We start from the raw sequence: 21,609 nt of genomic DNA, 5'->3' as shown, positions 1-21,609 counted from the left end.
CTCCTTAGTGATCTTACCTGCTTATTATTATTACATAAATGTTGTCAATTGAATGCATTTTAGAAATGAGTTTAATTTTGTCCAGCCATTGTAAAGTCAGGCTGTCTTCAAAGACCCTCCTTATCTAATAGCTACATTGCCTCCCTGACTCATTCTATCAAAGACACACTACTTACACGCAAGCCGAAGTAGAGTAGGAAGAACACATTGAAAGCCATGTCGATCTGTAATGTGAAATCTTTGTAGAAATTCTGGCAGGATTCTATTGGGCTATTTGAAAGAAAAAAAAAAATCAGAATAAATTATCAGTATATGAGTTTCTACTCTGGTGAGATTTTTATGCATTTCATTAAGGACCTTGATTCAGAAATCACATATCTGTTCTCCAGTCATTTACAAGATACAAGCAAGCATTTCAAATTAATTATTTCATTCATTCAGTTAGTCATTCGTACAGTCTTTATCTTCACCTGGTTCAGGTAATATCTGAGAATTAACATGCAGATACCTCTAAGAAAGGACAAGCAGGAGAATATCTCAGGATTCCTTAACCCCACATTAACCCTTAAAGAACTGACTTCTTTCTATAAGAGACATACCTGTGAAACTTTAGGAACAAACCTAACAAGCACACAGCTACAGTGAAATATTACACGGTATTAATTCATGTCAGAATATAAAACCTTAAAAAAAAAAAAAAAAAGTAGTTGCTTCGGAATACATTACCCATTAGCAACCTGGGGTACTTAGTCTTGTAGAATGCCTTGTTTGTAAGAAGTCGGTTTTGTTTTGTTTTGTTTTGTTTTTTTTCCTTTTTCTCACTTCTTTTTTGTGTATGGCTATTTAATGTACTTTATGTACAGTACTATGAGCTGAGTAGAAAAGCAGCATAGCCCACTGGTAAAATTAAATAACAAAATAAATTGAGGAATTTGAAGCAGTACTCTAAGGGTTAATTTCTGCATGCAGGTTAATTAAAATACCTTTGTCTGTGTCAAGCAGCCATTGCAAATTCTAGCTTATTATGCTTTATTTAACGGTGGGACAGGTCCAAAGCATACTCTATACAAACTGGTACTTTATAGATATACTTTTATCTAAGAAAGGAGATAACTTCCATGAATATGACTAGTGATTTATTTGTGAGATTTCCAAAATAGGTTGGTGAAGCCATAGAACAATGTTGAAGTCACAGAACAAAATGAAAGTCATGTCCCAATATATGCTGATGTATATACTATATATACATAATGTCCCACCATATATACATGTATATACACACATATATTGCAAATGATCATGTATTCATTGCAACTGTAATAAAGTGAAAAACTAGAACGTAGAATGTTTGATCATTTGGAACCCTAGAAAACATCATTTTAGGAAAAAAAGAAATTCTTTGGCTTCCCGTGTCAAATAAATCACTGTACGTGAATGTAATACCAGTTAGTATAGCAGTCGCTCTGCAAATATAATGCTAGACTGCTCAACAAGCAAGATTCTATGCATTATGAATGTCAGTTACCTAATTTAAGGCATAAAGGAAATTACCTGGGCTACCAGGTCATTACACATGCAGCCAAATTTTCCATTCCTTGTATACATTACAGGTCAAACAAGTTAAGTACAGCATGCCCTATCCTGTCTGTAGATGCATGAATGTATACAGCAAAATTCTCCTTGATGTACAATAGCTTTATATTTTAAGAAGCTTCAGTGCTACAGGAAATGATATTAAAAGTTTTTTAAAATGCTATTTGCAAAGACATTGAAGTTACGAAACAGTTCTGTTGTATTTCAAATAAAATTGATTTACAAAAGCAGGCAGAAGGAAAGAGAAGCCAAATGCATATAGGACGGAAGACAGCACCTCATACTTTACAAATATGGCTTTAGCGACAAGAAGAGTGGATGTAATATGAGAACCCAACAGGATCATTTTATGTATGGCATTATTGAGACCAAAGGATTTTGTCAAAATAATGTAGGCTGCACACTGGGTCACTATGCACCCTATCAACAGAAATCAAGGAATTACAGCAGAAGCAGAATGAATAATCCTGCACCAACACAGAGGCCTGGACCCTTAATTCCAGGTTAGGTTTCTGTAAAGCTGCAGAAATTCACTGAAGCTAATGGAATTGCACAGATTTATAAGTAGGATAGAGAGCTTCATTATCTTCCTTTCCACAGATACTTGGTACTTGTCATGATTGTTAGATAAGGTCAGCTAAGGTTGCAGCTAACGGCTGTACATTTGCACCACTGTCCTTTACAAGACCTACAAGATCTGGCAAATTAGCTAATGCATAATACATCTTCATCTTGTTCGCAAAACACTTAGCAGAGCAGCGACCACAATCCTGATTTGGGACTTTTGTTTACCTAATATCAGAGCTACTTTTTTCTGCCAGTCCTATCCCTAAAGCATCCTTCATTTCAAAGATCATCTTTCTCTTTCAATTTCTAAGTTATACATTTCAAAGACAACCAAAACGTCCTTTCCTTTTTGTTTTAAATGATGATTTTGTCAGAAAGGCCTGTCACTAAGGCTAAAGAAATCTTTATACTCACAGGATGGATTATACAAAATTTTAAATTTTCCAAATTAAATTTTTGTGATATCCTTCAGTTTGGATTTCTTCTTTCCATCTGCAGCTCACATTTGAGCTGAGAGAAGAATATGGCCACTAATCTTTATCATTGCACCACTAGCCTGCTGCAGGAAGGAAGCCAATTTGAAACTCCTCTTTATATCAAGTCTCCCCAAAACAGAAGTGTTGTAGCTCTTAAGAGTTCCAGACAGTTGTGTGCTGGAGTGTCCAGGATGAATAATGTATTCCCTGTTTTAAACTAAAATCAGATGGCTTGTCCTATGGGATTTCATGCCTTTGGATCAGCGAAGGTTTCGCTTTTGCAGGAGGCAACAGACTGGTAGAAATGCTTTTATTACTCTGCTGTGTAAGCATGCTTCACTGTGAGTGTGATCTCAGGCATTTATACTGATAAAAACCAGGAGAAACTACACTAAAATCAATAGAATAACATTATACTAACAATGATAGGAAACATTTAACGTAACTGGATAAAAATTACAGTAATTACGTAACTCTAAACTCAATATTTATGAGCACTTTGAAAGAGCATCTTTAATTTGCTACACAAAAACTGAAAAAAAACCACTGTAGCCATGACTTCTTGTGTTTTGAAAAGAAAAACTCATAGCACCAATTTTATTTTACTTAACTGTAGGGATATCCTGCTGAGAATCTATCAAGAACTATAATTCCCCTTTGCCCTGACATCTATTTATGTAACAAACTAAATGCTACCAGCAACGCCTGGGCTACACAAGAAAGATTTGAGCGACTGATGGTTTTCTTCAGGTCAACATTTATATCAAGTTATTATTTGCTGCAAGTATGTGCTTTGTGCTACAATTTAATATAAAAATCACATCTAGAGCAACAACAGTGGGCTTAGTTTGCCTAATCTGCGGTAAAGACAGAACCTTATTTGATTTTTTAGGCATGGACTACATTGTTAATTCTCTTCCTTCCTCTCCTGCTCTTTAAACACTGCTATTCGTTTCAGTTTCACATTACCTCTATTTACTTGCTCTGTTTATTATTACAGCATTTTTATAGTAATACTAGCAGTTATAAAGCCCAGTTATAGAGGTATCATAGGCATAAACTAGTCTAGTGAGCAGAAGCGACTACAAGAGAAGTAACAAAATTACTTTAGTTTAACTTTACACATGATAGGGCAAACTTTCAACAAGGTGTTCCCGGCGTCCTTAAAGCTTTTCCACAATCGACACCGAAGCAAACATTTTATATGACACTTTTACCACGGCTGAACACTTGTCACTTCAATTCAAAAGTGTTTAAATAACTACTTTTGTCACCAGAGTCCTGGTTTCAGCTGGGAAAGAGCTAATTTTCTTTCTAGTGATTGCTGTGAAAGGAATGTCAATGACCCATATTGTTTTAGTTGTTGCTAGGCGATATTTATACTTCCCATAGAAGCTGAGAAGGAGCATAGATAGAACAACAGAATGGCTAATGGAATATTCCATACCATAAATGGGGCTTGGCCGGGGGAGAAATCTGAGGCAATACCTGAGGAAGATACCAATTCACTAGGTAGTGAGAGTGACTTCGGTCATTATTATTATTATTCCTTTTCTGTTACTGTTCTATGAAGCTGTCTTTATCTCAACCCACATTTTTCTTTTCCTTTCTCTTTCCCCTCCTTTTCTCCCTCTTCTCCCTATCTTCTGGGGGAAGAGAGGGAACTGCGTGAGCCACTGTGTGGTCCTAGCTGCCGGCTGGGGTTAAACCGCAACAATAAATTTATTTCATGTATGTATTCATTATTGTCACTTATTTCTGGTTCATTTGAAATGCTTCTAATGCATTTGAAATCGTTCTACTGGGATAATTCTTTGAATAGTCATAAAATGAGTGGGAGAGAGCAAAATATAATATATATTTTAATGTTTTCTGAAATTCTTTGTTTCTGCAAGTATATTAATATCAAACTTCCCACAGAAGAAGCCTTCATAGAATATTTCTAGCATTATGCAGTTGCAACACAGTTGCAAATATCTTGAGTGTTTTTTTCCTATATCATTTTACCTCTTGATAGGAGCTGCAAAGCCCATTTCCAAGTTCAGATCAAAGCTTTGGCATGACATCGCAGTCTATGCCACAGTGCAATCACTGCCATTATGACCACACAGAAGTAAGGGGAAGAAATTCTGCATTCATTAAGACCATAGGCCAGCTTTGCAATCATAGTGACATCTATCTAGGTGATTTTACCTAAAATGTTCTCCAAAATAATGGGAAAGGTTGTGCATACCCAATTTGGCACTTGAAATAACTGTCCATCCTGCAACTTACAGTTCTCTATTCTTTCTGTGCAAGGAAGTGGACTCTTGTATTTTTGGCACATGTCACGTCAGTCTGCTCCTAATGATTTTTGGCCTTTTTTTTTTTATTCTTCTTTTTAATGACAAGGCCTGCACAGGCTAAGATGGATGACAATTTTTATCTATGTATAATTATATATGAAAATGCGGAAGGGTAGTTTTAAGATATATTAATCTAGTGACATTTTGCCAAGTGTTTTGAAGATAAATTCTATGTAAAACATTCATAAACCACCACAAAAGAAAAAAACTTCTACTGCAACTTCAGGAAAGTACTGATGTTAATATTGTATCACAGCTGCTACATCTTTGGAACTTTAAGAAGTTACTGAAACTTTTAGAAATTCAGAGAATTATCCTAATTTACAATTTTAATTTTTGGAAGTAAAGTTGTCTTCTGAATGGTGGAGGAAAAGCATTGACATTATATGAAATATATTTTAATTCTTAATAATAATTAAATAAAATGTAAATTCAAAAAAGTTGGAACTAAAAAAAAAATGTTAAAAACTTAACGTGCCCAAGAAAGAAATACATCTAACTGATACTACAAAAAATTAGGAAGTTTTTAATTTTCTCTACTCATGACAGTTTTTAGACTGCACAATAGTACATTATCTGAATAGAAACTGCACATTTTCAATGGACATTCAGAAGGAATGTCCACTGACGACAATGAATTTTAAAATCAAATTATACTTATGTACAGAAATACTGGTAGAGGCTGCTAAAATATAATCAACATGCATAAATAATTGAGAGAAACCACTTAGTATTTAGAAGCTCTTTAGTATCTCATTATTTAAAGACATTCCATTCACTTCTCACTTTCAAATTGTATTTGAATGCAATTAATATGTATTAATTTAGGCACATAAGTCTTCTTTGTTCATAGAACTGTCTATAGTGGTCTTTTTTTTTCTAGTCTATCTTGTTTTACTGGAAGCTCCTCTGTAATACTGAATTCCCTCAAATTTATTTATAAAACAAATCCAATTTTATGAAGCATAGAGTAAAAAATAAGTTTGGCACAAATTTGACATAACAGTGTCCATCTATACTCCTTTAATACATATTTTTAACAGTACAGAAAAAAAAGGGGGGTTATGGTTAGGCTTTTCAACTGTGTTTCAGTGATGTAGTGCGAAAGTAAAACTAAGGGAAAAGCCATATGTATCATTTATAAAAGCAACATTCATTCAATGAGAATACTTTCTGTTACTTTAACTATGGTTTAGTTGTACAGATCGGAAGGAAATTAGCAGTTAAGATCTTCGTTACTGAAACAGGCATGAACATGTAGCAAAATTATAAACACAGATGCCTATCTGCTGTCAACTTAGTGAAACAAATAACATAATTAAAATAAATCAGCAAGACTAAATAAGAATCAAAGGTGTCAAACATCTCACAGAGTGACAGAGAGCGTAACAAATTTTTTCTTACTTCAAATGGCTTTCATTTATTAACCTTTAGTCACACAGTAAGAAAAAAAAAGTATTTTTTTGCAGTATGTGTACTGATCTTCTACATGCAAAATGCCTTGGTAAATGACTCTATTTAGAAGGCCTTTCTTTGAGTCATAACATCAATAAACTCATTAATTTTTTGATGGCAAATGTCTTCTAAATTACTTCACTCTCACTTGACATGTTGTGGTCTGCCACTGGGGAAGTTCTGCTACTAGCATTTTCAGTTAGCACTGCAGGATATGCAGGAAGAGCTAAGTTGGTTTCCTTCCAAAAAAGGAAGGGCAGCCAGCTGCATCAGAACAATGCCTCTGAGAAGGCGAGGGGAAGACCCACTTGGCTCACAGCAGAAGTGCAGTGTAATCTGCTGCCACAGCCTGAAGTCTTAGGATCCATGAAACTACACGGGATCACTATGTCCCTAGTTACAGCTATTTTCTAAGAGGTTTTGTGTACCTGGAGCTAGTGAGTGAAGGAGGAACAATCCCTTTCACACTGAATTTTGCAGGTAGTTATGACCTGATAGCCAAGGATGATGCTGTGATCATTTCCTGTATCTTCTCGTCTTGTCATTGACAATGATACACTTAAATCCCTTTTGACCCCTCAACCTCCTACTCTAAATCCCTAGCTAAAAGTTTCTCCTGTGCACACACATATACACACACAGGGAACTTTCTGCTTACAACACGTTACAGTGTCAAATCCTGGAGCTTCTTTTTTGTACTCATAGCTAAGATGCTGAGCATGCTTGGTTATGTCTCTCTCACCTTTTTTTATTTTACCTTCCTCCTGTCTGGACTCCCTATTGCCTATTACTTTATCATTCTTTTCCTTCAAAAAGCTTCAGATAAATATTCCTGCATAACTACTTGGGACTTTGCCAAGTACTTTTTTTTAATTCTCTATTCTGACTCCTCTTTGTTTAATGAATTAAAACGGATTTGTCTTTCCAGTTGCAAAAACTTTTCAACTTCAGCATGCAATGTGATGCGGTTTTGGGTTACTCTATCTTACTGTCTTTATTTCCATCTCCATTCTGGCCTTGTCTACATGTGGAGTGGCCTCTCTTCCTCACTTAGATATGCATCTTTCTCTTTCACGTTCCTTTTGGAAATGCATTGCTGACCTTAGGCTCATACACACTAAGCCCTTTGAATTACATCAACAATCAGTATCCTCTTTGTTCAATTTTAAAGTACATACGCAAAACAAATCTGATCAAAACAAAAGATGAACTTCCAAATAATGTGAAATAAAGCTGTCTTCCAGGATTTCTTAGACTACTGCCTAACCTACACCTTATAAATTGTAAGCACCTCAATGGAACTGCTTTTCAGAAAAAAGCAGAAACAATGCAAGTGCCTGTCCTTATTTCCCTTTCCTAATTTCTACCACGACATCTTCTGTTATTCTTTAAAGTCTGACAGATCAAAAGCTGGCATTAGAATATTACCTTTCTATTTCTAACCTAATCAAAAAATGCATCATGACTCATCTGTTCTGCAGACGCTTTCTACAACTAAGTACTTTTATATTATCTCCCCAGCACACTTGGGAACCTTGACAGGTTTTTAGACTAATTTCAGGTAAAATTAAAGGTTTTCTCATCCTGCTTCAGAAAAAATCCAATGTCAGAAGAAATAAGCAACAACAAAACCAGATCAGTCAGTAATAAATTAGTAGAGCAGCATCATTTAGTAAAGATTTTTCTAAGAATCAGAGCCAGAGACAATGTTTTTCTTTCTGATTCTTTTTACTTTTCTGAATCATGTGATACAGACCGGGGCATAAAAGGTTTGGTGGTGGGTTTTTTTCTTTGAATGTTAACATGTTTTAAATGTAAAGATGTATTAACAAGCTGTGACTTGACAGTTTTTAATGCCAAATAATTCAGTTTAGAAACTGAGACAGAAAAGGGCTTCCTGTGAGAAAGAAAGAGAGGCTCTTACTTTTAATTTTTGTCACATCCATGTATGAAATTAAGAGCCAAATTAAGTTGTTACAACTGCAGAATAAGGATATACTTTCCTGATGCCCATCTCGGATGCACAAGATTTTGCCTGGCATAACTCTACTGACTTTTACAGAGGTATTTACAATTGTCAATATACCAAGTGACAGAGTCAAGTAACATTGCTAGTACTTATTTTACCTAAATGAACTAATACAACTTGGTAAAATTCAGTGTAATGTTGTCAGTTTCTTTTTCAAGCCCTAGTAAAACCATAAGCCAACCTATCACAGAACTCAAGCAAAATTAAATTCTTACCTTCTTCAGCTCAAACACAAAAATGTATACAAGTATGATAACAAGAAACTTTTATTTACATTTTTATGTTGAATTGCCAGCATATACAGAAAATGCATTAGGAATGCCTACTCTGAAAACAGCGTATTTCTTAATTTCATCAGCGTGTATGTACATTCACTACTGCCTACAGCATGTATCTTCTCTAATTACTGACTTTCACAAACAAAAGCTGAAGGAAGATTCCAGCAGGACAGCTAAACAACCAGGAACTAAGAAACGCATAAAGAAATGGCCCAGAGTCAACCTCCATAACTTTTCTTAGTTCTTTCAGTATTGTACAGAAGACAGAGCATGCACTTTCCTGCAAAACACACCATTAAGATCTTCGTCCTACCTAAGATAAATGCATTTGAAAAGGTTTGTTAAGAACAATGTAGGTAAGTAGGAAGAGTATATTATTCTATTTTGCATTAGATTTTTTAATTGCTTACCATAAGCTGAGAACAGTGGCAGCTGCAAATAGTATTACATTACCTTGACAAACAATCTCCCTGATGACAAGCCAATTCTAAGAGAACGACAAAGCAACAATGCCAGGGATCACATTTTTAATCAAAGGTTTTTATGTGAGACTACTAATATATTAAAGAGAAAAACAACAATATACTGTTTAAACTAACATTATATTATTGCCTTTTTTTGACAACATTTAATAAGCCACTTCAGTTATATCTAGTATGCTGACTGCATTATGGAAAGGACCGTTAAACTGCATAACTCTATTTACTAAAGTTGACAATCTTGCATGTTTCTACTTCATAATAAAACCCCTTTCTATTAGTTCTCATCTGTTATTAATATAATTGTCCTTTAATATTCTTTATCAGAGTGTATCAAGGAGTAATAAGTTGTTGTAGCTGTTTACTCCAGAAAACAGAAAATAACTGTTGACATCAGAATGCAAACATGTCATATGATGCTGCAGAAAGAATACTAATCCTTTTTCCATGTTCACATTGAATTGAACAAATAGAAATGGATCAAGTTAGTGACAACTATATCAGAAGCATGAAACCTTTCAGCCTGGGATATATGGATCACTTACAGTCCTTGCATTTGCATATGTCAATAGAATGACCTACATGTGGTATTTCTAAAACTTCCACCTTCTGTAGTAGAGGGCCTAAAAATCATTGATCTCTTAGATAAGTGTCTGTTTGACTAAATTTATGTATAGCCACTCTTACCTTGCAGCAGAAGGAAGACTGATTCCATTTTATGTGATTCCATTTTGCGGCTGCTGTCTTTTAAAATTACCCAAAGGTCTTTTTCACATTTGTTATCCACTTTCCTCAAAGTTCTCAACAGCCCATAATTACCATCATCGGTTTCCAGCTCCAAATACCCCTCCATCTCAGTGCCTTTTATTATCCTTCTATGCTGCTGATATTGCTGTCCAACTTTTTTTTTTTTTGTCTCCCTCATCTGACCACATTCTTTGAAAAAAATGCATGCAATCTTCAAAAATGAGAATATCCCCGACCTATCCTATTTGACTACAAATTAAGATCATTAAGAAATTTTCTTTTGAATATCATAATAAAATTTAGCTCTGATTTTCTGCTTGATATGCATAACAAATAGATTCATCCAGATGATTTTGATTATTTTTTCCATACGTTTCTTGCTTGATTACATTCTGCAATTAAAAAACCAAATCTTGTCCCATGAAGTTTAGTCTAAATTCAACTATCCTAACCAAAAATGACAAGAGTACCAGATAAATTGGAGTATGAAAATACTTCCAGTTCATTCATCTGACTGTCTTTTCTGGAACTCCCTCCTGAGATACTTTAATGAAAATATCTAACTACTATCTAGTTTTCATTGAGTAGTAATAAACTTAAACCTAAGTAATATTATTACACTTTAATGTCAGTAAATAATGTAATAGAGCAATGAAAGCCAGAAGTACTGCAAAGCGGTAGAAACTTGACATTACGTTACTGGATCAGCTTTTTTGTCATGCTTTGTAGTGCAGACACCCAAATGTATTATTATGCATAAAAAGCTATCTATATTGTATTAATGGCTATTCTACAGCAGTCCTAAGACACAGTTACACCAGGCAGGATATCTTGTTTTATATTTCAAACAAAGGCAAAACTGTAAACATGAACCACGTACACACCTTCAAAAAAATCTGCGTATAACTAGAAAATAAATTATCCCCAAACAAATTTTCCTAATTTCAGATTCTCTCTCTCATTCCTCATAAGAACATTTTAGCCTTACCTATCCCATCAGCATAAGGATCCTACTGAACACCTTAGTCTTTTAATACCTAAAATACATTTAGGATGCCATAGGTCACGCAACTCAACTACTTCCAATTTAAACTATTACACATCTAGTATCCTTGTAAATTGTCACAGGAAAGTCTGTGTTTTTATACTTGTTCCACTTTACTAGGAATAACGGACAGGTGAGTTGAAGTAAAAAAACCCCTTTCTACTACCAAGAGCAATCATCTGAGATCTCTGAATATATCCTGAGCATCACAGTATATCTATCTAAATTCCTCTGCCTTAAACCAACTGCAGGCATAATCCAGGTAACATTCACTCCCAGCAATACTTAAAAACTTATGACAGTCCTTTCTATCAGTTTCCCTTTTTCTTCCTCTGGACTCCTGGAGAGTCTTTATTGCACATACCTTTTTAAAGTAAAACACATGTAACACAGCTTCTCTACCCATACGCTCCTCTGCTGTGGCTTACTTTCCACATGCATATAACTACAATCACATAGATTTTCCTACTTAGAAATTTTCATGTCACAGCTGTTCCAGCTATGGGATCTGATTATTTACCAGGACTGTCTTAAGAGGAAATTACCATATTCTTAAGGCAAAATGCTGATTCTACAAAAGGCTCACTGAATAGCCACATTTACTTTGCAAAAGAATAGAAACAGTTTAAAAACAAACACAGAAGAAATAAATAAATAAAAAAAACTTCAACTCCTTTCTAGTTCAACTTATCAGACACAAAAACTAGCCTGGAACCTGAGCGACAGTCTCAGTCACAGTGGCTTTTCTAAATGGGAAAGGCAAAGCCCTTTTTAGGCAGATTAATGACACTATGTCTATCTTTTAAAAAAGTCACTTTATCTCCATTAACAAATGGAATAAGGTATCACCAACACCTGTAGCAGTTGTTCAAATCAATTATCACAAGCCTGATATAAAACTACTTTACATCAATGTAAAAAGAGTTTTATAACGATGTTAAAAATGAATATATAGTGGCCTTTTTTTTCTACCACCATCTCAACATGGGCTGCAAACATGCACTGTAGCATACAACACCTTTTTATCCTGGCTGCTGTGCATGGGAAAACAGAAGTGTAGTTAGGCTTACACACTGGGCTACTGCAAAGTCAAAAGGACTGGTGTAATAATACATTTTGCACCGATTCCAGGAGGAAGAACTTCATGTTGCTTTATAGATACATGTCTGATCAGTTTTACAGTCCTAAAAGAATTTTCTTTCATTATAAGAACAAAAAAAACCAACTAACTGTCATTATGTGGAATATAGGAATAGCATAAAAGAAACAAAAATCCTAAGTAAACCTAAATAACAAACATTCTCAGGGCAGTGCAATATCAGTAGATGGGTGGCATGACCACAGTTGTGGAAATTACTTCCCTTTTTTATTGTTTTGAATATATTGCATGTCGTCAGTTACCTGCTTAAAAGTACACACTAAGAGCGTATTTTGGCTTTATATATATCTGCTCACAATTATAATTTTTCAAACATCATAACATTTTATATTATAGGCCCTCAAAGTTAAATGTATAGGATAAATAATGCTTATTCACCAAGTTGATTATTAATTTGCAATCTGTAAATCTATTTTGACCCCAAAAAAGCGCACAAAATGTAACCTCTGAAGACACACCCAACACTTGGACTGATTGACAGCAGTACAAAATTGTGTTCAGACACAATGTTTCATCAAGTCACATTCCAAAGTGCTGTTTCATCATTTTATCAGGAAACAATACGATTAGCATCAAATTGTATCTTCTACTGTGCTGATGAAAGATTTATTTGATTACATTTAAGAACATATGAAAAACAGGTTTAGGATGGTCACAATGTCATTTGTAAAAGAAACTTAGAGCAGCGTTACAATTCTTCATACGAAATTTCATTTTAGTGGTGTTTTGTAAATCAATACATTTTAAATTATTTTGCAGGCATTTAATACTACAAAGAAAAAAACAATCCAAAACCCAAAAAACTGTTGCACTTCAACATTCTTCCCAAATTCTGACTTTTAATAAATTATTATCTATAATCTTACCTCTTTTCATTGTCACCTGCTGCTAAAATTGACAGCAGGAAAAGGTTTATCTTTCTGAACAGTACTGGCATCATTCAGCCATTGTGACAACAGAATAGTTAGTGCACTCTTTCTTTCCCACATCTTGACCACCTTGCCACTGTCTATCTAGTCAATCAAGTACTGTAATATGCTGGAAATTTTAAATATATAGACCTGATATATATCAAGTCCTATTCATTCTATAAAAGCTTAACTAAAGATATTGATAAACAGAATTTACATTTGCTCAAACTTTCTAATTTTATGGGTTCTTTTAATTCCAGTTCATGCACTTAATGCTTAGACCGCATTCAGTGTATACACCATTATGGTAAGCACATTGGCATGCACAGGCAATACAAGAATAGATTATAATTAATCCCATAGACAACCAAAATAGGTGAAGTTGCATCATGCAATGAAACCACAGCTTGGCCTGGGCTGCCATGCAGAAAAAAACCTACATCAATGAGTCTGCTGTACGGCTCCTAGGTAAGAGTTGATATGAAAGAGGTGAGTTATTTCAGCAATGAAGTCACAGGCTGAAAATGTTTATACTACTGTAAACAAAATACTGTACAAAGCACCAGTATTACTCTGGGGGGAAAAAGATGCTTGTAGAGGAGGACAAAAAGGATGAGAAAGAGAAGGGGGAGGAGGAATTACAAATTACAGTAACAAGTCTGAAATCCAATCAGTCCTTTTTAATAAGCATTTTGTTATTTCATTCAAAATAATCTCATTTGAGCTTTCAAAGCAAACCTGAATTTTCAATGTATTTTGAAAAAAAAAACAATGGATGAAAATAATGAGATACAGGGTAATTTCAAAATGTGCATAGTGTTCAGTAACTGAGAAATAGCAAGATAATAAACACACAGATATGTAGAGGTGAATTTTTCAATGCAGTGCACAGGATGTAAACCACACAGCTTCCACTGATTGAATGCATAATGTATTGGACTGAATGAATAGGGGTAACACAGGATGCAATGATATGAGTGATTTCTTCAGCCACCTTCTAGATGCTTTTCTAGTAAAAGACATCTTTCTGCTGAATAAAGCAGGGTTGTTTTTTTTGCAGAACTAGTGTTAATTCTTAATTGCCTTTACCTTACTCACCTTCAGTTGTTCTGAATGTAAAAATGTGACCTGAATAACCTTCTACACTGTTCTAGGGCATGTACATTAGCCTCAGTACTTCATAGCCTGGTTCCAGTAAACTCAGAAAGAAACGGCTGACCAGGTAATTTATTTCAATGCAACACTCACATAAGAGATCCTATCCTGTGATGAAAAAAGTATGATTCTGTAACGCGATAACATATTATGTATGTGTTCCATTACAAAAAGATTTGTTCCATTTTTTCAATAGGTATGTTTTTGAGCAATTTTTCTTAATTATACTTAATTGTAAGTGATCACTCTATTTTTATCACAGTTCCCAAATATATCAACTAATTATGCAGGGCAGCAATTCAGGGACCACCAAAAATAGTTTTATCAAAATTAAAATTTTGCTTACTGTATAATGTTTTTAATATAATCTATTGTTGTTCCAGTTGCAGAACAATTGCTTTTGGTATCTCTGGTTTTATTTGGTGATAACTTTTTGAAATAGTAATCTTTTTATTTAGGAAACTGCCACAGAAATTTAAGTCAAAATAAAATCAGTTTAATTGACAGTAGAAATTATTTTCTGGCCTCTTGAAATTGCTCAGAAGATTTGCAGGAAAAAAAAAAAAATCTGTCAGCACCTTTTGAATTTGACAGGTTAAAAAAAATTACATATTCCACTTATAACACATCCAATTGCACTATTCTTAAATAGCGAAATACATATTATTTTTCCAGCCAAATGCTGGAAAAATCCTTTTCACAGGGACAGAACGAACTTACAGTCATGACTTGTACCACTTTTGGCCACTATGTGCTTTTTAACAAGGCTAGTGGGGTGTTTCATTAATTGTATATTTAAAGATATGAACATGTGTATGTGCATGTACAGGTATGCACTTACAAACTGTTGCACTGTGCATGCAAATGTTATCAAACAGGGAAAAGGTTACTGAGAGATTTAAGCACTGCTGACAAAGCCAGCAACCTAGTAAATTGCTTAAGGCAAGCAGATGTGAAGCCCAAAAAATTTAGAAACGGAACTTGCAGACTTCCAAAGTGTACCATCCAAATAGGTACTGTACAGTCAGTAATAGGAATTATGGCATACACAGTATCTACTGTAACATAGATGTATGTATCACAAGATAAATTATACATATTATGTATGTATGTATACTTTACCATTGTTGTGCTAAAATCTTTTCTTACTTGACAAACATTGAGATTTAGCAAAAGATGAAAAACAGTCCTCATATTTATTCTTAATAAAAACAATACACAGATAGTTTTTCATCTAGTCATGATAGAAAAGTCCTCAAGACACAGACAGAATGCAGAGCTGGCCTTAGTTCTACAATCTCATCACTATGAATATGAGCATAATGTAAAAACAAAATGAGAAGACCCACCATATCCTTGGTATCTGCTACTAACACAGCAGAGGATGATAGAAGCTACAAATGTAAGGATCTCTGAATATCAGATTTAATTACAGTTTACCATACATTTCCACAACAGTTTATTATCCTGTCAACAGTGATTTTTGCTATAAAACCAGCTAGTCTTGAGAGATCAAATTATTAGGTTCAAGAAAAGATTGTCTTCTGTTTTCAGACTGTTGCTACAAACCAATCTCACATTAGAAAAGTTTCTCTGCTTCAGCTAATCAAACTCATTAATTTCCTAACAAGCTAAAATGACAGAAGTTTCTCGCTTTTGGTATAGACAAAAGCCATAGCAAACTTTATTTAATTCATACAAGTCTGTTGCAAATTGCAAATTCTAATCACTGAGGGATGCCGTACTGTTGAAATTAAATGACCAGAGCTACCAAATTTAACTAAATTGCTGGAATATTTTTCCCAGGAGTTCAATTCTTTCCAATCCCTGAATATGAAATTCCTTTTAATAAATCAACTTTTGGCAAAGTTTAGTCTGGCAAAACAGGGCATCTGATTCTAGGTCTTTGTTTTCTCCTAAGCGTACTATGATGCACAGCAAAGTCGTCAGACGGGTCAAACTACAGTCTCAACACTGTAAATACTTCTGCTTATACACACCATGGATTTCAGCTAGATTATTCACATATAGAGTTAAGTGCATTGGATGGAGCCTTGTGTAAATAGTGACCAAAAATACCATAAAAATCTTCAACTGGTAATAATATCATAAAATTAACTGATCCAACACACTCACTAAAGAAAGCTCAGTTGTATTCAGAGTCTTTTTGTCTAACCTGTCCAGAATACCTGCATGAACACGATTTCAAATCTCTAGATAGATTGTTTCTATGCTTCATAACTCTTACAAATAAGGAAAAGCTTAATCACTATTAGTATCAATAATTAATAACAAGCTTTAATCTTTATTATTGTTATTGCTCTTGTCTGTATTGAGGAAAATGTTTATGGCAACAAGAATTTTTCCCTCTGACTTCAGAGGGAACTTTATAACATGTTGATGTCCTGGCCTTCACTTAATTTCATTACATCTAAGCTTCCAGAATCTAAAAAGAACACTGCATTAGTAAGCTGTTGTCGTTTTTTTGCTCAAGTTTGATAAAACTGAAGGTTGATATTTTTAAGAATTCTAATGATTGAAGCTCCTGAGTGCTTTTGAAAAATTCAATTCATTGCATATTCCATACTCTAGGAAGTGTACATGAATGTATCAATATTTTTCTATACATTGCCCTTTTCTATGCACATTGTATTGACATTTTACTAATTCAGTTCCTTGTTCTTAGTCAGATATGCTGTTACAGTGAAATCACAATTCCACAAAGGTATAATAAAGACATAATTAAACATTCATCTTTACTTTCCTAAACCTAACAAAGAACAAAGACAAAACATTAAATGTCACTGCATTTAAAATTAAAGATTCCTATCAATGACAGTGATATATAGTCACTATGTAAGGTGGTACCTATTGCTTCAAGAAGAAATTTGACAAAACACACCTATACTTTTAATAAAAAGTATAAATTGCTAGGAAAAATAGTCAAGTGACAATTTCATTCATATATCACTAGTATTCGCTGAAAATTATCTTATAAAATTATGTTAGAAAAAACAGCAGACTATGGATAATTGGATTTCCTTATGGTGGAAGAACTTACACCTGACAATTAAAATGAAGATTTGCAACAATGGTGCAATAAGCAACTTGTACTCTTAACATAAAAAACCATCCATCAACACCTATTATTGCATTTACATTATACCACTTGGTATAATAAAAATAAAATGACTGTAAAACATCACCGTCACAAGATTTTTTGCTTTGGAAAATAAGTAGCCAGCAAAGAAAGTCACTATCAGTTATCTCTATATTCCGTAATACAGAATAGATCTTTACTCTTCAATTAGAATCTATCAAATTACATCGAACTGTTTTAACTGTTTAATGGAAAGCTAAAAATATTAAAGAATTATGAACATAATTTAAAATGACAGAGACTTAGTCCACAGTTTCTTTTCCAAATTACCAAGATTTAATTTTTATTCTGATATTCTACTATATCAGAATAAAATTCTGTATTATACAATTCTATTTCTATATATGTTATCTAATTCTATATCTATATATTCGGTATCTATAATCCAGTTCTCAGGCTGTGGAAATCATAATATGAAATTAAGAAAATAATTTATCCTTCAACAATATAGGAACTAATATTTAACACTAAAGCCAGAGGAATTAGTTACAATTATACACACTAGACTGAAGCTGGGAAAGAAGGAAAATGAAAAAAGAGAAAATATGAACTTACAGATACAGAAATCTCACATCACAGATCATGCACTAAAAAGATTACTGAGAACAATCTAGTCTCTGCCTCTCCAGATACAAAAATGATGGCAAACACAACAAAATAAAAAGAAAACAAGTGTAAAAACAGTCAAAGAGGCTGATTCAAGTGGAAACGCATAATTAGTTACCTAACTCTGAAGCACAATGTACACTGAAGAAAACAATTGCAAAAAATCAGAATTAGGCACCTAGGAAGCCTTGATGACATGTGTTTAACGTACTGTTGCATTACAAAAACGTGAAGTCAGTAAAAATCAGTAAATAAAATCGATATGAGAATTATTCTGCAAAGCTCTGTGCTAACGTAACTGTTACTGTCTGTATAACCCCTTTAAGTCTTTTGACTTGGTTTCACTTAACCAGGTAGCTGAGTTAATAAGTTTGAGTAACCATTCTGAATTACTTGACTGAAGATGGCCATAAGCAACTCACTGGAACTACAGGGTGACTGGATTCATATCCATTAAACCATGGTGATTTGAACAATTAAATTGCCACTGCATTTTAGCTACAAAATCAAATGCACTGGAGTTTCCAATTTTCCCCAGGCAGCCAAGCTTATTCAATTCACATCAGGCATTCATGTTTATGACAGAGAACTGGTCTAGAGAAAAAGCTTTCTTTCCCATGAACTAACAGTGCCTTGAGAAAGGCCTTGAGATATCGTGCTAAAACAGTTCTCGGTGAGTGTACTTAGTAGTCATCTTTTCACGTACAAGGGTAGACTAACACCAGCCTGCCCTGATTGCTGTAGCTCTTTATCTAACCTCTTTCCCCCACCTCCATCAAGACCATTACGTTGCTCTTCCAGAACTCACCCTCCTCCCACCCAGTCTCTCTCACACAAAGGAAAAAAAAAAAAATCAAAAAATATCTCCCTAATTCTCTAATTCTTCATATATACACCATTTAAGGACCACACCACAGTTTGTCCCTGTCTGCCCAGGGTTTTCTCTGTAATGTGCTTCTATACCCTTTTGTAATTATTTCTGACAGGGCTTCTTTTTCCTCAGATCTGTAGAAGGTGAAAGGATTGATGTGCAAGTTAATTAAAGACAGATAGAAACACGAGACGTAGCTGCCTTCTGACCAGGAAACTGCCATTGCTCTGATTAACTGAAATGAGTTACACCTGGTCAAGAGCACTGGGCTCTGAGATGAAAGGGCAGACTGTTCATCTTTGCTTCCTACAGGACAACTCTGTCTTTCTTCCCTGCATCCAATACTGGGCCTCACTCCTGCTCCGGTTGCCAAGTTGGACAGGAAAATACACGGATATATTAGTGTACTAAAAATTGGAAAAAAACCCTAACTCCCAATTTGTAACACTTGCATCAGTGTTTCCATGTAAGTGAAGTAGCACAACAAATATTACCAGTTGTTAAGTTAAAGAGCAGAAATCTCTGGTTCTGCAGAATGTATGTTTGGGATAAGATGCACAACCACTGCACAGGTGTTCAATTTTTAATTTATGAAAGACAGTACAGAAAAAAATAGATGATGAATAGTTTTCTCTAAGTCAACATTGCAAAAGAGAATTTAAAAAAAATAAGTAAAATAATTGTACATCCAATTGATGGAGTACATCTGCATAAACACACTTGGCGAGGTAGAGCACTGATATAACCTGGAAGCTTAGAGATACCAGAGGGAAAGGAAGGACGCAGCAAGTGACATCAGAACCCAATGTCTGAGCTTCCAAATTTTTTCTAGTCAATGGCTTAGGGAACCTTAGGAAAAAGAACAGATGAGAGCTGTAAGCTACAACTTATTCATGGAAATAACATGAGTTTGTATTAGAACATGATTTAGTAGGGTTCTACATCGCTGACTGTGAATACCATAAAGACTATTACTTGAATATTCAAAACACCTTTAATCTCAAAGGCCTTGTCTAGACAGAAACAGGAAGAAACTAAGTCAAATCTATTGTAATTAGTAATTAGTAAGAGCAGTGTCCAGGACTTCTGTGAAACACAACTGTAGCATAGTAGTAGATAATGCAGTAAGTACCAAAATATACACTTACTAACCTATCTCTGATGATGGTTGTAAAGAACATGTTTCTATTCAATACCTGCTTATTTAAAAAAGCATACTGCAATGATCATTCCATGATTCTATGATTAGCCATTAAATGGACTAGTATGATGGAAGATTTATCAGGGTTCTGCTTTTTGGAAGAGTTGGATCCTCAATAATGCTTTCTAACATAAAGCATTTATCACAGACTTTAAGTTACAAGCCATATATGACAAACTTTTGCACAGTATTATTGATTAGCATGTTAGCACACCCACCATCCCAACACTACTGGAAAATCCTAGACCTACTGGTCTACATGTAAAGCAGTTTTATGAAAATATGTGTGGGTAGAACTACTTTCATGATGACACTGCCAAAGGGTATTTTTTAACAAAGGTGTCAGATTGACAGACCTAAAATTCTGAGTTGAATAAGAGCTGGGGAGGAGCTGCAGTTAACTGAAAAACCTATTCACAATAGTTTTATTAAGAAACAAATATGGCAACAAAACCCCAAACAAAATTTCACTATTTAAAAGTATTTACAATTATTTTTACTAGAACTGCTTAAAACTAAAATTCTCATACTTATGTGAAGTCTAGCCATTTGACTCCAAAGCAATATGATCTGTGGGCTGAACCTTCATATCCCACCACGTTCAGCACCAGTTCTGAGTGCTCAGTACTTCCGTAAATTAGAACACTAAAGCATTGGACTCAAATGTTTATTTTTGGATACCAAACTTCAAAAATTTAGCATTGAAAATTACAATAGGTAACAATTATTTGTGCATTATATTTTGAGGGGCTTTTTACTTCTACTGCTGTAGAAAATTATGCAAGCATTTGAATCATTTCATCACATTGTCACAAGCAATAAAAAAAACATCACCTGGGAGAAAATATGCAAAGCCTGCTTTTTGTATGCAATACTAAAAGTCCTTTCTATTTGCGTAGCAAGAGAATCCATGCACCTACATTTAGTTCATGGTAATTCTTCCATTTATGACTCTATTAGTAATTCTCTGTTCTTTATTATCTCTTTGGCACATGCCACAGAAGACACTGTGGAAAGCTAGAAGAATTAGCATTTTGAATACTAAGGAAAATCATCTCCAAACTTTATTAACCACAAAATCATCAACCCATCAATACTGTAAATCTTGGCATTAGCTGAATAAAAGTAATTAGACTGGCCTTATAAATCCACAGGGGGCTTTCCTCCCTTCTTGCTGCTTGTTTAGGTGCAACACAGACTACCAGAACTAATACTCTGTAATTCAATCAACCTCTTCTAGTAGTTCACATGCATCCCCGAGGCCCTAAGATGGGTTATATTTATCATACACAATAGCAGTAACATATTGGAGGTTATAAATTATTGCAACTTCACTGACAGACATGCTTTTACACTCACACTAAGTCTGATGGTGAAATCATGGCCTCAGGAAAAACAAGGAGTTGGAAGACATGTTCCTGACTGATTGTGACACTACTTCAGTTCCATACCACTAAATAAACATATGGAACAACCTCTGTGCTTCTGTAAGTATCAAAGTTTGCAATCTCCTTTGAAAGTACTCCTTTGCA

General features: G+C 34.4%; 1 protein-coding gene across 22 annotated transcripts in view; it reads right to left on the bottom strand.

Moving 5' to 3' along the window:
* The window catches only part of KCNMA1 (potassium calcium-activated channel subfamily M alpha 1), a 506,659-nt gene that overhangs the window by 203,618 nt on the left and 281,432 nt on the right, over positions 1-21,609 (bottom strand). For all 22 annotated transcript variants that reach the window (XR_008466873.1, XM_054204500.1, XM_054204499.1 and 19 more), the window contains one exon: positions 177-270. Coding sequence is in view for 21 of the 22 variants with exons in the window: in XM_054204500.1 (XP_054060475.1) it covers positions 177-270 (94 nt within the window). In the remaining variant the exon portion in view is untranslated. The remainder of the gene's footprint in view (positions 1-176; positions 271-21,609) is intronic.

The sequence above is a fragment of the Rissa tridactyla genome, chromosome 6 (genome assembly GCF_028500815.1).
Source record: "Rissa tridactyla isolate bRisTri1 chromosome 6, bRisTri1.patW.cur.20221130, whole genome shotgun sequence".
NCBI lineage: Eukaryota > Metazoa > Chordata > Aves > Charadriiformes > Laridae > Rissa > Rissa tridactyla.
This window is presented reverse-complemented; position numbering and strand designations above follow the sequence as displayed.